General features: G+C 40.4%; 2 protein-coding genes across 4 annotated transcripts in view; both read left to right on the top strand.

Annotated features, from left to right (window-relative positions):
- The first annotated feature begins 1,954 nt into the window (after positions 1–1,954).
- On the top strand, positions 1,955–10,171 carry dhcr7 (7-dehydrocholesterol reductase). Of its 2 annotated transcripts, none has more exons than XM_062549560.1 (8): positions 1,955–1,973; positions 3,285–3,387; positions 3,771–3,993; positions 6,349–6,439; positions 6,574–6,787; positions 7,615–7,819; positions 8,598–8,729; positions 9,443–10,171. In XM_062549560.1, exons 2-8 carry the CDS (start codon positions 3,302–3,304, stop codon positions 9,905–9,907), a joined length of 1,416 nt encoding a protein of 471 aa, XP_062405544.1. In that variant the 5' UTR covers positions 1,955–1,973; positions 3,285–3,301; the 3' UTR covers positions 9,908–10,171. The 2 variants fall into 2 exon arrangements, with proteins under 2 accessions (XP_062405544.1, XP_062405543.1); XM_062549559.1 differs by having other exon boundaries at positions 1,955–2,031.
- Positions 10,172–11,809: 1,638 nt separating this feature from the next.
- vps13c (vacuolar protein sorting 13 homolog C) overlaps positions 11,810–18,937 on the top strand; it is an 81,173-nt gene continuing 74,045 nt past the window's right edge. For both annotated transcript variants that reach the window (XM_062549526.1, XM_062549525.1), the window contains exons 1-3: positions 11,810–11,986; positions 15,905–15,948; positions 16,366–16,408. In XM_062549526.1, coding sequence (XP_062405510.1) covers positions 11,887–11,986; positions 15,905–15,948; positions 16,366–16,408 — 187 coding nt within the window. In that variant the 5' untranslated portion in view covers positions 11,810–11,886. The remainder of the gene's footprint in view (positions 11,987–15,904; positions 15,949–16,365; positions 16,409–18,937) is intronic.

Raw genomic sequence — 18,937 nt, 5'->3', positions numbered from 1 at the left:
CCCTACTTGTAATACCTTCTTAAACCTCCCTTTGTCAATAAAACAGCTTGTAATATTCTTCTCTGACACCCCAATTCATCTTTACAATACCTCCCCAGATCGTCCAGATTGCTAGGTCCACACTTGCATTCTCCTCTTTGACTCATACCACTGTTTTTCTATGGAGTTTAGATCAGGGGACTGCAATGGCAATGTCTGAAGCTTGTGTTCAGTAGACCATATTTGTTTTGATCTGGACATTTGTTTTGGTTCATTGACCTGATGAATGATCCAATCATGACCAACTTTTAGGGCCTTGGGAGAGATTGTTTGATTTCCTTTGAAAATGTTCAGGTTTTTCACCTTAATTAGGTTCCCAAGGCCTTTGGGAATTAAAACAGCCCCACAATAGCACAGCCCCTCCGCCATAATTCTGATTAGACATGGTATTCTTTTTAGTCATTCTTCTACGCCAAAGATACCTTAAGTGTTTTTAGCAAAAGAGCACAATTTTCTTTTCATCTGACAATAGACCACACTCCCAGTCATGGTACCATTCAGTTACTCCTACCATTTACATTGTTCATTAAATAACTGGACTGGCTTTAACCTGACATGCCGTCTAAATAATCTATTAGCAGTGAGGTCCCTTATGAACGCCTCTGGAATCCCGACGGAATTACGGATCACTCCCAAATTTAATAATTTCTTCCTTGAGTCATTGCTGACCTTCCCTGAAAATTTCATCGAAATCCATCCATCACTTTTTGAGTTATCTTGCTAACAAACAGACAGACAAACAGACAGACAAACGCCGGTCCCCGATGAAAACATACCTCCTTGGCGGGGTAAATAAAATATGTATTATATTATATACAAATATATTATGAATATATACATATATATATATACTGATATTAAAAAGTCAATAAAGTAAAGTCAAATATAAAGTCAATTTAGATAGTGGTTATTGTCCTTATGAATAGGACATGTGCGTCTCCCACAACTTTATGTAGCAAAAGGATCATGTGAGTCGTGGTGGTAAGAGTGTAGACTGCTATCCTGTTGTAGATATAAAAACCGGGTGTTCTAGAATCTAGACTAAAATTCGACCTCAATAACCATGTTGTTTCGACATTAGACATGTTGATTTGACATGATTGTGTTGAACACGATCAATGAACAATTTGCTTGTTATGAGACATCTTAAAACAAGTTAAAGTGTTACTAAATTAAGTCAAATGATTTGTATGAGAAAGCACAGGCCTACTAGCCTAGAAATCGTCTGGCTGGTCAGGCTACAGGCCTAGGCTACTGAAAATCACACCAACTAGATTTTTTTTTATCTCGATATAAGATTAATGAGCCTATTTCACAAGATGTCGCCACTGTGTACACTAACTTCCTCTGGAACAGCTCAGTCTACAGGAAAGACAGAAACAGGAAGATGTTACCCTGCCAATTAAGGCATCATTAACATCAACTAGGCCAGACACCTGGACACTGTGAAATTGGCTCATAACTTGTTTGATGTAATATGTCAAATGTATGTTTGGTGTAATTTGTCATGTAATTCATCTAGGAAATGTCTAAGAAAACAAAGGGGGGAAGAAAGCTATGGAAGGTCTCCGGAATGTCCCAATCTCTACCTGAAAGGTGACAAGACAAGAGAGGTGTGTGGGGCGAGGTGTGTGTGTGTGTGTGTGTGTGTGGTGGGGGGGGGGGGGGGGGGGGGGTAAACTTGAATGACAGACTATCCCGGAAGAAAAATGCATCACCGTGCGCTGGGCTCAACATTGAGCTCCGCCTACAATTCACACTGCAGCCAGGGACTTTCTCAGTAGCTCTCGCCTTATGGGGCGTCGATGGCTCTAGCCAGGGCTGACCAATCCACTTTCTAACCGACAATACGTAATTGCATCACTTGAATGTGACTGGATTATATGCCTTACAAAACCTACCCAAGTAGGCGGAACTCCATCCAAGAAATTTAGGTACGTAACACATCTGGCTAGCAGGAATTGTTCGAGTTGCAGTGTACATCTTCGAAGTGTGAGTATGAATCGGAATTTATTTTAGAGTAAATTACTTGCATAAGGAATAATGACTTATCATCCAGATTTTTTTTCAAGATCTAGTGATCTTGCAAAGCAGCGGTGCTGTTGTTTAGCCTGCCCAGAGCCTGAGACTGCCTATCCATGTTGATAGACCCATTTACAGACTTGCATGTTGTCGTAAATAATGTTGGTGCCTTTGTTTTAGTTATTTGACAGGATATGTGGTTAGATTTAGAGCCAAGTTGCGCATATTCAGTTGTGCATGTTTTTCCTCTCACACGCGCTTTGTAGCAGATTCTTTCACTGTGTGTAACATTACTTTGACGTGACTTAATTCAAGCCTGGAAACAAACGTGTCTGAATAATAACGTAGCCTATACCTACTAGCCTAGTTTTCGATGACACCCTTTGGATGACACAAGATTGCCCAGTCGGGGCCTCGTTGTCACTTATCGTCACGTCAGTGTGGACTTCCATGTCCCCACAATGGAACAATTTTTATGTGAACTTTGCAATTTGCCATTTTTGTCACTTCAAAATGACGTATCCTTATCTTTATGGCAATACCATATCTTAATGGAAATACAGGTGTTTATTTAACATTAGTGAGCATGCTTTCACCTTTGTTGCGGCAGTCATGTTTTTCCACACATTCCGACGGCAAAGTAGGCTAGCCTGGAAATCTAGCCTGGAAATCCAGACCCAAATCTACAAAAGATTTAGAGTCTGGCCATGAGTAATGAAAATGGCCCAACTAGGGGCAGCACCAGGCATGCATTTGAAAATATCACTGCACAGAACACTACTAATGATTACGGTTGTGGTTTCGGTGCGTTTAGCTAGTAGTGAGCATATTTGCAGACATTCAGTGACAGTGAATATTCAACGAAGCCCTGCCTCCGCCCCTGGAGTGCCAGTGCCCATGTAAGCTCCTATTACCCCTTATTCATAGTTTTTTAAATAAGTTGTTGCATATGAATTATGACCTAAATATGCATGGTATGGGGCTTGTAAGGTGGTAGTACCACAAGAAGTCACCCCTAATACTTATTAAAGATGGTCTATTCAAATGGAACTGAACACTTCACCACAAGTGCTGATAGCCTACATAATTCATAATTAGCCTATTACCTCCGCCAAGGAGGTTATGTTTTCGTTGGGATTTGTTTGTCTGTTTGTTTGTTTGTTTGATTGTCTGTTCACAAGATAACTCAAAAAGTTATGGATGGATTTTGATAACATTTTCAGGGAAGGTCTGGGAGGTGATGACTGTGACACAGACACTTACTTCTGGAGCCATGTCTGAGGAACATGCCAAGAAAGAGCAGCTTGGGCAGTGGGGGCGGGCTTGGTAAGTCTGAGGCACATCTGAAATCATTTCTAACATGGACATAATGTGTAATTTCCCAACTACTGCAAAAACTCATGAACTCTAACCAAGTATTATTAATCTTATATCAAGATGCAAACATCTAGTTGGTATTGCTTCAAGTTTGAAGAGACTTACATTACATACACTCACTTACTTTCACTGCAAAAGTGATATCTTACCAAGTGTTATCTTATCAAGATAAAAATCTAGTTTGTATTGTTTTTAACAAAAAAGATACTTACTTTGAGCTTAAAATAAGTCAATATTAAGACATAGAAAACATTTTGGAATGTGTACTACACGTTTCCTTTAATTCACACTCGGCAACTGTTTTACACCTTCTTCTCATTCAACATCTTTAGGCAAGTGGACTGGTTTTCCCTCATCGCTGTGATCCTGCTACTGTGCTTTGCACCCTTCATTGTTTTCTTCTTCGTCATGGCCTGTGATCAATACCAGTGCTCCATAAGCCATTGCCTGATTGACCTTTTCAACGGTGATTCGACACTGCTCTCTATCTGGGACCAAGTACCCCCCCTCACGTGGACATCAGCTAAAGTATATATAATTTGGGTGGCTTTCCAGGTACAGGCATTTTCTTTTTCAATTCAATTAAATGTAACTAAAACATTTATTGTATTAGTCCCTGAGGGGTAATTTCTCCATGCAGGCATAGTGACATATAAGAAATGACACAACATAATAAGACATATAAGACAGACCAAAAGAAAGAACAGGGCAGGCAGAGAGAGTGGGGGGGGGGGGGGTATATTCAATTTCAAAAGGCGAATAGCCTCAAAAGTAAAAGGTAGCCTTCCTCGTTAGTCCCAGCAAGAGGACAGCGCAGAGTAGCCTGACTCTCGCCAGACCCATGTAGTTCCGCCATGCTCCACCAGAGGCTGAGCTCCACACAAGGGTCTGGACGCGAGGGCAACCCAAACCCCTGGGCCAGTGATCAAAAAATAATCGACCAATCAGGAGCGCCGAAGCGAGTGTTTGATTCAAATAACAATGGCGGCACGCAGCGAGGAGTCTTGTGCTGACATTGATTCTGCTATTTCAACCGTTTTGTCGAATCTATCGAGTATTCATTCTTTAAAAGATTAACAGAGAATAGTTTTGAAGACATTTATTGGTGGCAAGGATGTTTTTACTCTTCTTCCGACCGGGTTTGGCAAGAGCTTGAAGAAGCCTAGCACGTCATTCAAGATAACAGGCAAGTGGTTTATCGAATCACATGCGAGGATGTTTTACAAGGACCCGCCTTCAGAAATACATCTCCTATCGAGAAGTCCCAGATCCTTGTGTGAAGCAGACAGCGAACTACAGGATCTGGCGAAAGTCAGGTTAAGCGCAGAGGGCATCCAGTAAAAAACTCTATGCAGTTGTTGGCAGCTGCATTGCTAATGCATTTGGCTTTCATTAGTGTTGCCTTATCGTGCAGTGATGATTGAGACTGAATAGGGTGGCCAATGATTTTAGAACATGTATAGACAATGCTCTGGAGGTGGTTTTTTAAAATTATTTTTTGGGGAGTGAAACCAGCATATAGATGAAAAGGTCAGTATACTTTCAATAAAGGAGGTGTAAAAAATTTTGACAATCGTCCTGCTCACTCCAAAGGAGTATAGCCTCCTCTAAAAATACTGCTGCTGTTGACATTTTAAAGAATCACCTCTGTGTTAGAGGCAAAACGCAGTCTGTCGTCAGTGACAGTAACCAGGTATTTGTATTAATGTACCACTTCAACTGGTTCCCCATGGATTGTAGTTGCAGTCCTTAGAAATGAGTTGGGCCTGGTTTCAAACGAAGACATTGAGCTGGGCCCGACATTTTCAATGGCTGGTATGATAAGCACCAGATATTTTTACCACATTTTTAAACCAACACAAATAATTGTAGGCCTATTGAAAAACATAGCCTAGTGTTTATTTATTTTACTTTTTGTTTGTTTATGTTTTCCTTTTTTTGTCACATTGGACACAGGCACATCAAACACTCCATCAAACTTTTTGATGTGCTTGTGTCAGCTTGTGTTTTGTGTTTTGTCACTCTGAGCGCTATGAGCACGCTCTGGCACTTTGAAACCATCCATAAATTCATATTGAGTGTGACATCAGTCAAATTGAAAACAATGGCAGATGGTGTTATAGATAGATAGATAGATAGATACTTTATTCATCTACAAAGGGAAATTACAGAGTTGCAGTAGAGAGAGAGAGAGAGAGAGAGAGAGAGAGAGAGAGATGAGGAAGATAGTTCAGTCTGACCTTTTGCCAAAAAAGCAGAGGAGTAAGAGCCAAGTAAAGAGAAATAGAAGAGACCTTATCTCCAAGAGTCATAATGCTTTACCCAGCAACCTTTGAATATTCACCACTCCCCCAACTTGCCCACAGTTCATTGGTCATTTGGTGTGACAATACAGGTGTGAGGTTCTCAAGTTGACTACAGTGTATTTCTTAGTCTACATATAATATTGATTTAATTCATTTCCAATACCCCTCCTAACATGCAATCGCCTTGTTACATGCCCACCACACCCTATTCCTACCAACCTCCTCCAAGATATCTCCCACCATCATACCAGCAATCACATATGTAATGAACATTTCACTCGTTTCTGTTACATTTCTGAAAATGGGAGAAACTCTGCATGCAACAACTATCTGCAATACAACGTGTTTCAATGTTTTTCAATTGATACGATTGATTGATTGATTGATTGATTGATTGATTTAGATTGTTTTACTTAGCTTTTAGTAAGCTACTTTGGACTATAATGCCAATAATGTTAAATCCTATACTAACTATAATTATATATACTAGTTCATGTCAATAATTATAAATTACAACAAATACAGTCAATACAGTGTAGATTTGGCAGTCACAGATTTACTATTATGTTGATCATTATCATCACTTGGCTTGTTTCTCCAACAGGTTGTGCTATACATGTGTCTCCCAGACATTACTCACAAGTTTTTGCCTGGCTATGCTGGAGGGGTTCAAGATGGGGCAAGAACCCCTGCAGGTAGAGAAAATATTTCTGTTACTCTGTAATTTAGTCACATTTTACTTTATCTGGAAGTATCCCTTTAACTGGGGCTATTATGACTGAGCTATTCAGATATTAACTTACTTAGAATGTACTATGTGCCCTCTCAGGTCTCATAAATAAATACCAGATCAATGGACTTCAGTCCTGGATCATCACCCATGTGCTGTGGATTGCTAATGCCAGTTACTTCCACTGGTTCTCCCCAACTATAATCATTGATAACTGGATTCCACTGCTATGGTGCACCAACATTCTGGGATACGCCATTTCCACCTTTGTATTCATCAAAGCATACTTGTTCCCAACCAATGCAGAAGACTGGTAAGGATTACTCTAGAATATGAAAACAGTTTTAAGTTTTAACAGTTTTAAACTAAAAGTTTTACGGGGTTTTTTGGTTCAAATGAACAAGCAAAAAAAAGAAACCCAACAAAAAATAAAAACTTGAAGTAGGACAGTTCCCCTAGAGCTCCTACTTTTTGAGTTCGAAAGTTCATTGTCAAATGTAAACGAAAGTGTATCAATTACAATTACATTTAAGGCCGTCGTCCACCGGACACATAAGCGGCGCGCCGCGACAATAAAACAATTAGAGCTCCATTGTTTTCAATGGAGCAAAGCCCACTGGAAACGTCTGCCGCGCAGCAACCGCACAGACATAGAAAACTATTCTAAAATCCTGCGCGTCAAGCCCAGACCGCCGAACACCGCTGAACGGCGTGTCCGGTGGGCGCGGGGCTTTATAGTTATCGTTCTTCGTGTGAACGTGTGAATTTTAATATCAAAGTTGCGACAAATTAGGGCTTGACGAATTCATTAACTGTAGCCTACATTACACTGGAATTTATTTTAAGTAACAATTGCATCAAAACACCGGACCAATCAGCACCAACTACATTTTTAAAAGTAACTTCAAATATGACAAAACTATGTTTTATTTAATTCCGTTTTACTTAAAGTTGGCACAATTAATATGGAAAATAGAGTAGAATGGGAAGAAGAGAAAAAATGACTGGAAAGAGTTAGGTATCCTAATAGGTTGCATGATATATGAACATGTAGTGACACATTTGGATTCAATTATTATTTGAAAATACATGATGTGCTTATATTAACTCAAACTGACATGATATTTATCTTTTCTGCAGCAAATTTTCTGGAAACATATTCTATGATTACATGATGGGAATCGAATTTAACCCTCGAATTGGGAAATGGTTTGACTTCAAGCTCTTCTTTAATGGTCGACCTGGGATAATTGCTTGGACTCTCATCAACCTGTCTTATGCTGCTAAGCAACAGGAGCTGTATGGTTATGTCACAAACTCCATGATCCTAGTCAATGTGCTCCAGGTAAGTTCTATCTTAGTTCTATCTCTCCCGTTGTCAAGCGGGCATATCCCAGGATTAACCTTAGCTTTGAAACATGAGGCTTTTACTTAGCCTACATGCCATCCAAATAGCTAAAATCCACCTTTGTCATATGCTACAATGTTACTATGCTTTGAACATCTGTGTTTAAGCTTGGATGCAATGTGACCGTTCATTTAAACTTCACAAAGAGTTTAGCATATTAATATTTGAGTGTGATACAACCAACGATTTGGAGCTACTGCATTTGTGGGCATGCAAATGTACTGTACTCTTATTCGATTCAGTGGCCCCTTGATTATAGTGCATGCAAATGCACTATACTGTTCTTTCTGGGCTTCCTGTGGTTATAAGGCAGTGATATAGTCCTCCGTGCACATTTACATGTGTGGAAGATGTGTGTCATTGACACCATAATTGTTGGCATACACACGACATACCCCGCGTACCGCGTTGATGATGAAATTATAGTCACAGACGCAGGATTATACCAGGTCTCTTACAGTGCATGCAAATGCACAGTACAGTTATCCCTAGGCTTCTTATCATGTATTCTTATTACAGTGCATGCAAAGCAAATTATTGGTTTCAGCCCGCTCTTATCTGTTTTTCACACGCCAATTCCAGATAGCTAAACAACCGTTTCATTACTGTTGAAAAATGTCACTCACCTCCTGATTGTCTAGACATGAATTGGAAGAGGAATGTAGGTATAGCTAAATAAATCATTAGAATTTAATTTCTTCCCTCTCTCTCTTAGGCTATCTACGTGTTGGACTTCTTCTGGAATGAGGCTTGGTACTTGAAAACCATTGACATATGTCATGACCACTTTGGATGGTACCTTGGCTGGGGAGACTGTGTTTGGCTGCCTTTCCTTTATACTTTACAGGTTTGGATAACTGTCTAAAGTAAAAAAAAAAATCTGTGGAATTCAACTTTTTTGCAGAATTATACTGTATTTTTTAAACATAAAAATGTCATTAGAACCAGCATCTAAAGTAGGGTTCAGACCAAAGATTCCCGACGAGACGAGATAAGACGGGATGAGCCGCGACGTTCTAAAACCTTGCAACTGCGACTCAACATGTCTAATGCTCTGCGACGGCTTGCAACTACGAGCAACTTCTAATTCACACCGCTGCAACTCGGTCTCGTCACATCGGGAATCTTTGGTGTGAATTGGGCTTAACAATATCCACTTTTACTTCCTTACTTTTTGTCTCTTTCTCTTTGTCCCTCTCTTTGCTCATTGTATCTTGATGTCTATCGCCCTCCCCACTATGATTTCTCTCTGCATGCTTTCTAGCATTTTCATAGTGCCACTATTTAATGTAACAGCAGGGGTATTGGCGAAAGTGAGGAAATGAGATATGTGCACACTGCCTCAGGTTAATGACAGGTTACAACGTCATGCCGTCATGTACGTCCATTTCTTGTCAAGATCAATACAAAATGTGGATTTTATATAATGAAGTGACAATCCGTTACATCGATTTGTTCAGAAAACATAAAATGTCCTTCCAGACACTGATTTTCTACCCAGGTACTACTTCAGTATCAGTCCTGCATTTACTGTAGTTTACCCATTTTGTTTTTTGACAGGGGCTTTACCTGGTCTACAACCCCATCCAGCTCAGTACTCCTCATGCTTTAGGGGTTCTTCTGTTGGGCCTCGTGGGGTACTACGTCTTTCGTTCAACTAACCACCAGAAGGACCTCTTCCGTCAGAGTAACGGAAACTGCACTATCTGGGGTCAAAAACCCACATTCATCGAATGCCAGTACAACTCATCTGATGGCAGCACTCATAAAAGCAAGCTGCTAACTTCAGGATTTTGGGGGCTGGCTCGCCACTTCAACTACACTGGTGACCTGATGGGCTCCCTCGCCTACTGTGCGGCTTGTGGAGGAACACACCTGCTGCCCTACTTCTACTTTGTTTACATGACCATTCTGTTGGTACACCGATGCGTGCGAGATGAGCACCGTTGCGGTGCCAAATATGGCCAGGACTGGAAGCGTTACACAGATGCTGTGCCCAACCGACTTATTCCTGGAATATTCTAGAGGATAAAAGAGATCATCGAGGATAGTGCTGGGTTGAAGATGGCGTTAAATCATGACTACTGCGAAAAATTGACATGCCGCCATAATTTCTATATGAGGCAACTTACAAAAAACACTGAATAACCGTAAACAACATGCACATTGCACAGAGATACAGCAGAGGCACAGACTTTTCCAGTCATCATAATGTGAGATTATTAAGTAACAGTGTAGATGTAGGTATGGAAATGTGTTAAGTGAATAAACAATCTTTTTACTTTGGAATTTAAGTGAGGTGTGTATTAATTTTCTTAATATTTATTCATTTGGCAGAGACATTCTCTCAAAGGGACTTACAGCAATGGAATAACATGTAGGCAACTAACTTTCAAGCATTTCTAGATTTAAGATAAAGAGCTACATAGCGATATAACAACATTTAAGCATTTAAAACTATGCAGGTTTAGGTATTTTGGCAACTATAGAGCTCAGCTCCCTCTAGAGTCCCAATATGAAGCATATGAAGTTGCATGGCTGGTTTTCTCGACAGCGACTCACTATGTCTATGCCGTAGTAGAGCTGTGCTATAGGAGAACAATTCGCCTATTACAAGTTCATTAACCATTAAATTGGTTGAGCGTGAAAATCTTGCATAGTGTGCCTTTAATATTTAAACTACAGGCTACAGCTACGGTGTTAGAATAATGTATATTCTCTGTAATTCCTGTATATTCTTAGCCTGGCTAGTGCCTACCACTTCTCAAATGAGACGTGGTCTGGCAACCAGACTTTCATTTTCTAGTATTTGAAAAAATGCCCAGATCTGTTCATTGGGCGCCACGGATGTCTATCAAATGCGCATAGCTCATCCAACACGGTCTCACACATGAGACCATGTTGGATGAGCATGTCAAGCCCCCTGGCGTCAATATCGGAAGCTGAAGGTGCCCCCGCGCTCATATGCAACGGGAAGGGCTGCCTTAGACATCAATGTAAATCCTTTGCCGTCAAATGTAGATGCAAGAAGGCAACGGAAAATTCTCCCCTGTTCTGTGATTGGTCACCAACATCAGGCGAAAATTTGGGTGTTAGTTTCCAGACTGCCGTAGCAGCATGAATGAAATCACCGCGCAAGGCAGGATGGGAACACCCAGGCTAGTATATTCTAGTAAATCCTGTAATTCTGGAGGATAGGAATGACTACATATTAGGTAGGCTACTAGCAAAGGTATGGAGGAGGATAAGTGGAAGAAGAGGAGATAGAGAAGAGAGGGAAGGGAAGTGGGAGGAGGGGGAAGAGTGTGGTTGTGCGTATTAAGCATATTTATTATCTAGTTAGGACACATCTTAAGGATTATTTTGAGGTATGATTTGTTGATATCATGTTTTAAATAAATTCACAACAATATAAGAAAGTCAAAATTGCAAAAAGTGTACCACTACCCGAATCCACCCTATTGTTATAACTACAGTTTTAAATCTAAGATAAAGACTCACTTATTTTTTACTGTTTTTTTTATGTGTGTTTTACCTCTAGACTCACAGTTTTATTTTATTTTGTTTTCTGCTTTACCCCCCTAGGCCTATGTAGGCTATTAAGTATTGCATTGCTTGGCACCTTTTTATTGACTTGTTTCAACTGTGAGACACTGGCCTCTATATCTTTGTACTCATATATCTTTGCTGGGAAGCACCTTGGGTCAACAGCTGTTGTTTGTTAAATGTGCTATTAGTAGGCCTACTTGTCTTGATGTGAAGTGGCGAGCCAGTCTAAGATCAGGACTTCCAACAAGATGCCGCTAGGGGCGTCTGGATTTCTAGGCTACTCCGGCGCAGTAGATGGCAGTCCGCCTCCCATATGCTTTCCAATCGTAGTCATATTGATGATGACGGAAGAGATATTTACTTTCTGAGAAACAGAACCAAACGGTTGGCTGGTGTGTAGTTTCTGAGATGGATATATTCAGTTGGCATTAAGATGTACTAACCTTTGTGAGAGGATGGTTTTTGAGTCACTCGTGAGTGATCTGTTGAACAGGTTCATTGGTAATTATGTGGAAAACCTTGACAAGTCTCAATTGAAAATCGGCATTTGGGGAGGTAAGTAAACAGTAGCATAGCAATGCATATACCTGTGTTGCAAAGTTAATTTAAACTAAGCCGTGTTGTGTCAGTCGTAGCTGTCTGCAACATTGATAAACGTTGCATTCTTACTAGACGTTAGTCTAAGCATGGGGATATTGGTGTGAACATTTCATGTATTGCGTGGACATGACTCGGCTTTATCTAGCACCACTTGACAGTCACTCTTTCAGAACTGTCACTCGATTCTATGAATACACTACGTCTAATGTATTCTAATCGCTCAGCAAAAGCACGTGATGCCAGTTATCAGACTTTGACCAATTGCGTTTATCGTCTGACTTTAATCTAAATGTTGCTCAAATTTAGCCAAATTCACGCGGACCTCACCTGTCAGACAGGTCTGTCTATTATTCAGGTGACAAGAATTCTAAAATTCTAGGCCTTCTTGAAAAAATCCAACCTGGCGAGAGGTCATTGCATTTGTGGGTGGGGCACCTGGCAACTAACCCAATGTACAATGTGGTATGTCACGGGATTTCAATTCTTAGTCATGAGAGTTCCTGCATAAGCATGCACACTATTGTTCTTTTAAAGTTGTGCTTGTTCAAACACACAGCTGCATAATAAGGTGTGACCCTATGTATCCTACGTGTGTTTTTTAACTAGCAGATCACCCACCTCCAGTGAAAGCATGATGCATGTGACACCCTCGCGTTACCCCCCTCCTAAACGAAAGGAAAAAAAACCCTAAGCCTAGCGTAGTATGAATTATATACTAATGAATTGTATTTTTGCGCTAAAATAAAATATTATAAGAAAACTACAAATCTTACAATAGGAGAAGACCTGCCCATATGTCTGGGTTCCTATAATGTTAAGAACAGCCTGTCTCATTTTGCAAAGTTTGATATTAGCAGTCAGTTTCCCCAGGACCTTCTCATTTATGCTCACTCAGAACTCAATTTATTTTGCATGTGGACATGATTTATCACATATTGTATTGTACTGCTGTTCATTTGATCAACACACAAACAGCACACATTTTTTCTCACTTTAGAGGCAGAAGCGCCCAAGTTGTTTAGGAAAGGACTGGGGAGCAAGTCCTAAAAGATCATTGTCAGTGGTAGTTAGATGTGACTTACCCAAACTAATAATACTGCTGTCCATAGTTTTAGGCTATGGGATGGCTAGCCTATGAAGAGCCAAAAAAATGTCACAGTGCTCAAAAGAGTCGCACGAAAAAAAGATGTCCACATTACATCAGTAACATTGACTTAAAAGTGCCGTAGGCAGGATGTTTTTGATCGTAAACTGACATATGCTCCTGTAACGGATGCCAGCTTGATTAGCTGTGGAACATTGGTAAAACATCACTCCTCAACTCCTCAAGAGTGCGGCTGGCATGAAAGCTAGTAGCCTGGGGCTTTAAGCTCGATTGTTGGCACGCTCGACTTCTGATCAGAGGTGCTGCTGTTTCGCGGGTTGCAGGGCGTGTGCAGGACGCATCATATACAGGTCATAATATTATTAAAACATTCAGAGAATCCAGAGAAATCAGATGACCTCAGATGGCACTGCATCAAAACCAGACCTGTCTCCAGACCTGTCATTGTATGAGCTCAGGAAAACCTCTGATAACCATTGTCTACAGTATGTGCACAGTTTGATACTCAATTAAAGAACTGCAGCCTTGTAACAGCCAAAACAGACACAATTGTATTGAGACATGATGATACAGAAAATACCAATGTCATACTGTATCTGGGCCTGAAAGTTTAAAATTAGACTGAGGTAACATGGAAAAAGGTCCTGTTGTTAGACCAATCAAAATGTGCCATTGATTTTGGAAATCATGGACTCCTCTGGGCTAAAGAGCAGAGGGCCTATCCGAGCAGCCAACCTTTTTGGTCCAAGGTTTTGGTCCTCAATTCGATGGTGTGGAGATGCATTAGTGCCTACAGCATGGGTATCTTGCACATCTGGCAAGGCACAGTCAATATGGAATGATGTATACAGGTTTTGAGCAACATATACTGCCATCCAGGCAATAATTCAAACCCCCAAACCCCAAAACCCAACAACCCCCTTCAACCTGATAGAGGTACCTGCCTATGAGGTAACAACATTTAATAGAACAACATGGAGTCTTGCAACTTCCATAAAAAGGAAGTAGAGACTGGATAACACACTGCTTAGCATTGATTATTGTATAGTCAAAGTCAAATTTAAATATAACTTGGACAAAAGCTATTGTAGCATAATTATTCTACCTGTTTGATAAAGATCTCCAGATCATTGATTTACACCTAACTACTCCACGGTTTACCATACCCAAAAGCTGGTGTTGTCCGTGAATTAGTGCACAGTGCACAGTGGGGTGAGAGTTACGCACTAAACCGGAGCAGTGAGCTGCCTTCATACAGTGCAGGGAAGGGTTAGGTGCCTGCATGCGCAAGGGCACTGCAGTGGTGGATGAGAGAGCAGTGCTCAACTACTCCCCCCCCCCCCCCCCCCATCCACATTTTTCCTACTGGTCGGGGATTGAACCGGCAACCCTACCAGCCTAGGCCTGCTGCTGACATCAACCAATTTGCTGATTTACCTTGTAGTGGTGCTCGACCTTAATACAGCCTCCCAGGAGCGCATAGCTGAAAAGCTGTTTAAACTAGTGGCAGAATGGGCGCAAGAATTGTATACTATACATAAGATACACCCAGATTTTGGGCCAAAACACGCAACTCCCTTCAAATGACAGATTTAAGCTGAGGGAAGAATTTGTGCAGGCTGAAAAACACATAGTTACACTTTTTTTCCCCTTTTTTCTTTTTTTAACTTGCGCACCCTTGGGAGAATTTGCCCCTTGGTGCTCAATTGTATGGCAGTTTGTTTATGCATGACCTACATTAAGAACACAACTTGAATGGTTTCGGCGACAACGTGTCATTCCAAGCAGCTGTAGCGAGTGGTCAAATGGGCCAAAAATGAAGACAACATTTTTTTGAAAGTATGAAATATTTGGACATTTAGTGGCCTATTTAACGAAAATAAATTATTGTAATACACAACAAGCCTCCTCTGCTTGTGTTAACTTAAGGCAAGTACAGTAGTGGTTTCAAGTATTTAAGCATCACACCGCGTAGCATATGTGTCTTCAGTTTTCAATGGTATTTATTTCAGAATAAGTTTGTGAATGATTTCTATTAGTTAATCAAATAAGGATATAAGATAGTCAGTATTGCACATTTCTGAGACCTCTATGAAGTAATTAAAATACACTGATGAAAAACAACCTGCAAAAGAGGTTCTAAGGGTTAATGCTATGCACTTTTGATCAGATCTAAATAAAGACAAATAAAGAATCTGAGACTTTTTTCATAGTTGAAACATTTTTCAACTACCATCTGTTACTTTTACAAAGTCATTGTAAACTATCCACCTCTTTACTTGGAGTAAACACAGAATACTGAAACCGGGAGTAAGCAGGTGTTTGAATTTACCTTGGCACTCATAAGATGACATATTCCATGTGCTTGTGTGCACTCTTTGTGTGCTAACAGCTTACTAAGCTGGGCCACCAGAGACAGTGTGAACAATGCAACAGTGTTGGCCAATGGCTCAACAGCAGCAAAACCTTCGTTTTTAGGAAACGGCTCTTTTGTTATCTTTCACTGAAGCCATGTCTGATATTCACATTGTGGGTAACTAATTGAGCAACTGTCAGTAAACTCATGTGTTTCGTATGGGATTAGATAGATAGATACTTTAGATTAGGCTACTGTTGTTAGAGAACATTATGGTGCTGTTGTCAAGTTACTTGCAAAACTTGCCTAGTTTGTCCGTCCACTGTCTGTCATGCTGAAACATAGTTCAACTGATTCCCATAAAATGTTTCCTACAATATAAGTTACGTATACTTTTAACCTTTATTTTCAGGCAATGTTATCCTTGAGAACCTGAGAGTGAAAGAAAATGCTTTGGTGAGTCTACTCTCTCTTTTCTCTACTTTACCTTCATGACTAATGTCAAGCGTAAACCAAACATTAGTGTTTACTGGTAAGCTATTTTTAGAGGTCTTACAACATTTTGAGCAATGTTGCTGAACAACCATATAACTGGTTTGATGGGTTCTGAATGGGTGGTCATGACAATCTGTCTACTGATAATTAAAGTTTAATGAGAAAATGTCAAAACAGGAATACAGGAACACTTCCCAGCAACCCTGCTCAAAACATTGCCTTTCGTATTATCAGATTTGCAGCCTGTTTGTTTGTAATTTGTATATTTTCTAGAATTTTCAGGGGGGCGCGTACTGTAGCCTGCATGTATTACACATTTTTAGAACAACTGAAAAACATTGGTAAATGTGTTAATTTTTTTCTTTGTTCTCTTGCTAGAGTGAATTGGATGTACCGTTTAGAGTGAAGGCAGGGCAGATTGGTGAGTATCATCAGTCAATTTCTGTGTCCTCAAAACACCACAAGTGATAATTAAAATGATGGGCAAAGGGCAAAGTGCAAAGTTTGTAAAGTGTCTGAACTAAAGCTATCGTCTGGCATGTGGATACACTTAGCTAGTTACTTTCTGGCAAAATTTGCCATTTTAAATCAAAATATGTTAGTCATGTGAATCATGTAGATCCAAAGATCCAAAGGTTTCTTTGGGAGGGTGGCAATTTCTGAGACTATATTGATATTTTGAGTGATCGATGCAAGAGTGATAGAGAGTGAAAGTGACAAGACATAGACAGAGAATGACAGACGTGATTGGCCTCTCTTTGTGTTATTTTTGCAGACCTACCTATCAGTTGTTTCTGAGGGCGGGCTTTCTTCAACTTTTCTGGGAAGACTTTCCACAAGGTTTAGGATTGTGTTAGTGCGCATTTGTGAGGTCACACACTGATGTTGGACGAGGAGACTGGCTCTCAGTATCCACTCTAATTCATACCAAAGGTGTTCTATTGGGTTGAGGTCAGGACTCTTTATCAAAGTGATGGCGTGAAAGTAGACGTTCGAAAGGCCAACGAAAGTTAAGGTTGCTTTTGATGTAGTACAAAGACACATTTAACAGCAAACCGCATTTAACACTTGCTTTTACAAGGCGGAAATATTTAGACGCAAGATAGACGTGCGCTTTCACAGGCAGTTTTAGTACATACAGGGGAATACATAATTAGGCGCATTTTACGCTTCTCCTCCCATCTTTTTACACGAACTTCCTACTATCATCTGACACTCCAATAAATCCATATGCATGAGACGGAAAAGCGCAATTTGCCATTCTCAGCTCCCGCGACAGGCAGTCTGCGCCTTCACCTCATTGCGGCCTGTTAGTACATACCTCGCCATCTTTTTATATGTATCTTGCGAAACAAATACGCCTGAAGTGAGCGCAAAAGCATTAGTAAATCTGCCTCTCAGAGTTCCTTTCACTACTAACTAAGGGACCAAGCCCAGCTTGGGGATAGCCCCTTCCCGTTCCAACATGACTGTGCACCATGGCCTAAAGCGTCCGGTGTATGATTTTGATAATGTGTGTCAATCATAACATTCTGCATAATCTTTGCAGCCAACCTCTGTGTCCCAACAGGATGTGATGCGAGCAAACATTAGTGATGAAATCCATTTCTACATTGTTTTCAATTGGGGTGTCCTGACTGCATCAACGTGAGCAGGCAGTGCGATGTTTTGATAGAACTGTCGGACGCCCGTTTTTTATTTTCTTTCTGTCGCTCGCGTTTCTCTACTATTTTGAATGGCATATTTCAGTGTTTGATTTTTCATATTTCATATTCAGTGTAGACATACAAGACAGTCGCTCACCCGGATCTTATTAGGGCATAGTGTAACAGTGTATCTCTGTATGTTGCAATGCTTCGTCATATCTGTCTTGTTTCAATGGTTAGGATATGCATGCCTTAGGTGCTTTCTGTGTTAGGTGCTTTCTCTGTTCACACACGAGACATGGCTGCTAGTTTACGTGATGCTGTGATGCGTAGACTAATGTTAAGTTGATTGGTTGACTTGGACCTCTCAAGTCTGTGTTGCTAACCTATACCTAGGCTATGTAACTTAGTTAATTTAGGCCTACTATTGAGCTTAATGACACTTAAAAAGTAAGCTAAGTAACCAATTGGCCAACTTTACAGAGTTACATCTTCTAGGTAACTATTTCGTTATTTCACACGTCATGTGTATCATTGTGTAGTGTTTAACAAAATCATAGAAATGAACATTGCAAGGTAGTGCATTGTAGGTAGTGTATAGGTGTAATTGAGTGCCTGTCACTTTAAGACGTTTGTTATGGAACCCTTGCAATTTTGACACAGTGAAAAGGCTGCTGATATATGTGTGAATCCAGCAGGATAGTCTTTTCTGTGTAGTTAGTTAAAATAATCAAGACGTTTTGGCCATCTCTTTACAAATAGTTATGATTCCGATAGTATGCAAAATAGACATTTTGCGAAATAATGAGTCGTTCTGAAGAGCACAGTGAATTCAAGTGTGGTACTGTCATAGGGTGCACAAAGTAAGGCACATAAAGACATGGTTTGGTGAGTTTCATTTGGAAGAACTTGACTGGTCAGCTCAGAGCCCTGATCTCAACCTCATCGAACATCTTTTGGATGAACTAATGGAGATTGCGTGTCAGGCCTTCTCATCCAACACTGCCGAACCTCACATATTCACTTCTGGATGAAGGAGTGAATAATCTTAGAGACACACTCTTGTGGAATGCCTTCCCAGAAGAGTGGAAGCTGTTATAGCTACTGTATCCGATGCCTACAGTATATGATTATAATGGGATGTCATAAAAGTTCATGTGGGTGTAATGGTCAGGTGACCCAATACATTCGTCCATATAGTGTATTTAGGGCAGTCATCGTATCAGCAAAATCTCCCATTTCCACAGAGGTGCCCAAAATTTTGCATACAACTTTCTAGTGATTTTGTAAAATACTGTTAACCA

Source organism: Sardina pilchardus, chromosome 11 (assembly GCF_963854185.1).
Source record: "Sardina pilchardus chromosome 11, fSarPil1.1, whole genome shotgun sequence".
Lineage (NCBI taxonomy): Eukaryota > Metazoa > Chordata > Actinopteri > Clupeiformes > Clupeidae > Sardina > Sardina pilchardus.
The sequence above is the reverse complement of the archived record's forward strand: the minus strand, read 5'-3'. Positions and strand labels throughout refer to the sequence as shown.

Coding starts and splice junctions, on each gene's coding strand:
- dhcr7 (XM_062549560.1), top strand. CDS start 3,302: ATGACTGTGACACAGACACTTACTTCTGGAGCCATGTCTGAGGAACAT. Junction 3,388..3,770: donor GGGCAGTGGGGGCGGGCTTG/GTAAGTCTGAGG, acceptor CAACATCTTTAG/GCAAGTGGACTGGTTTTCCC. Junction 6,788..7,614: donor CCAACCAATGCAGAAGACTG/GTAAGGATTACT, acceptor TCTTTTCTGCAG/CAAATTTTCTGGAAACATAT.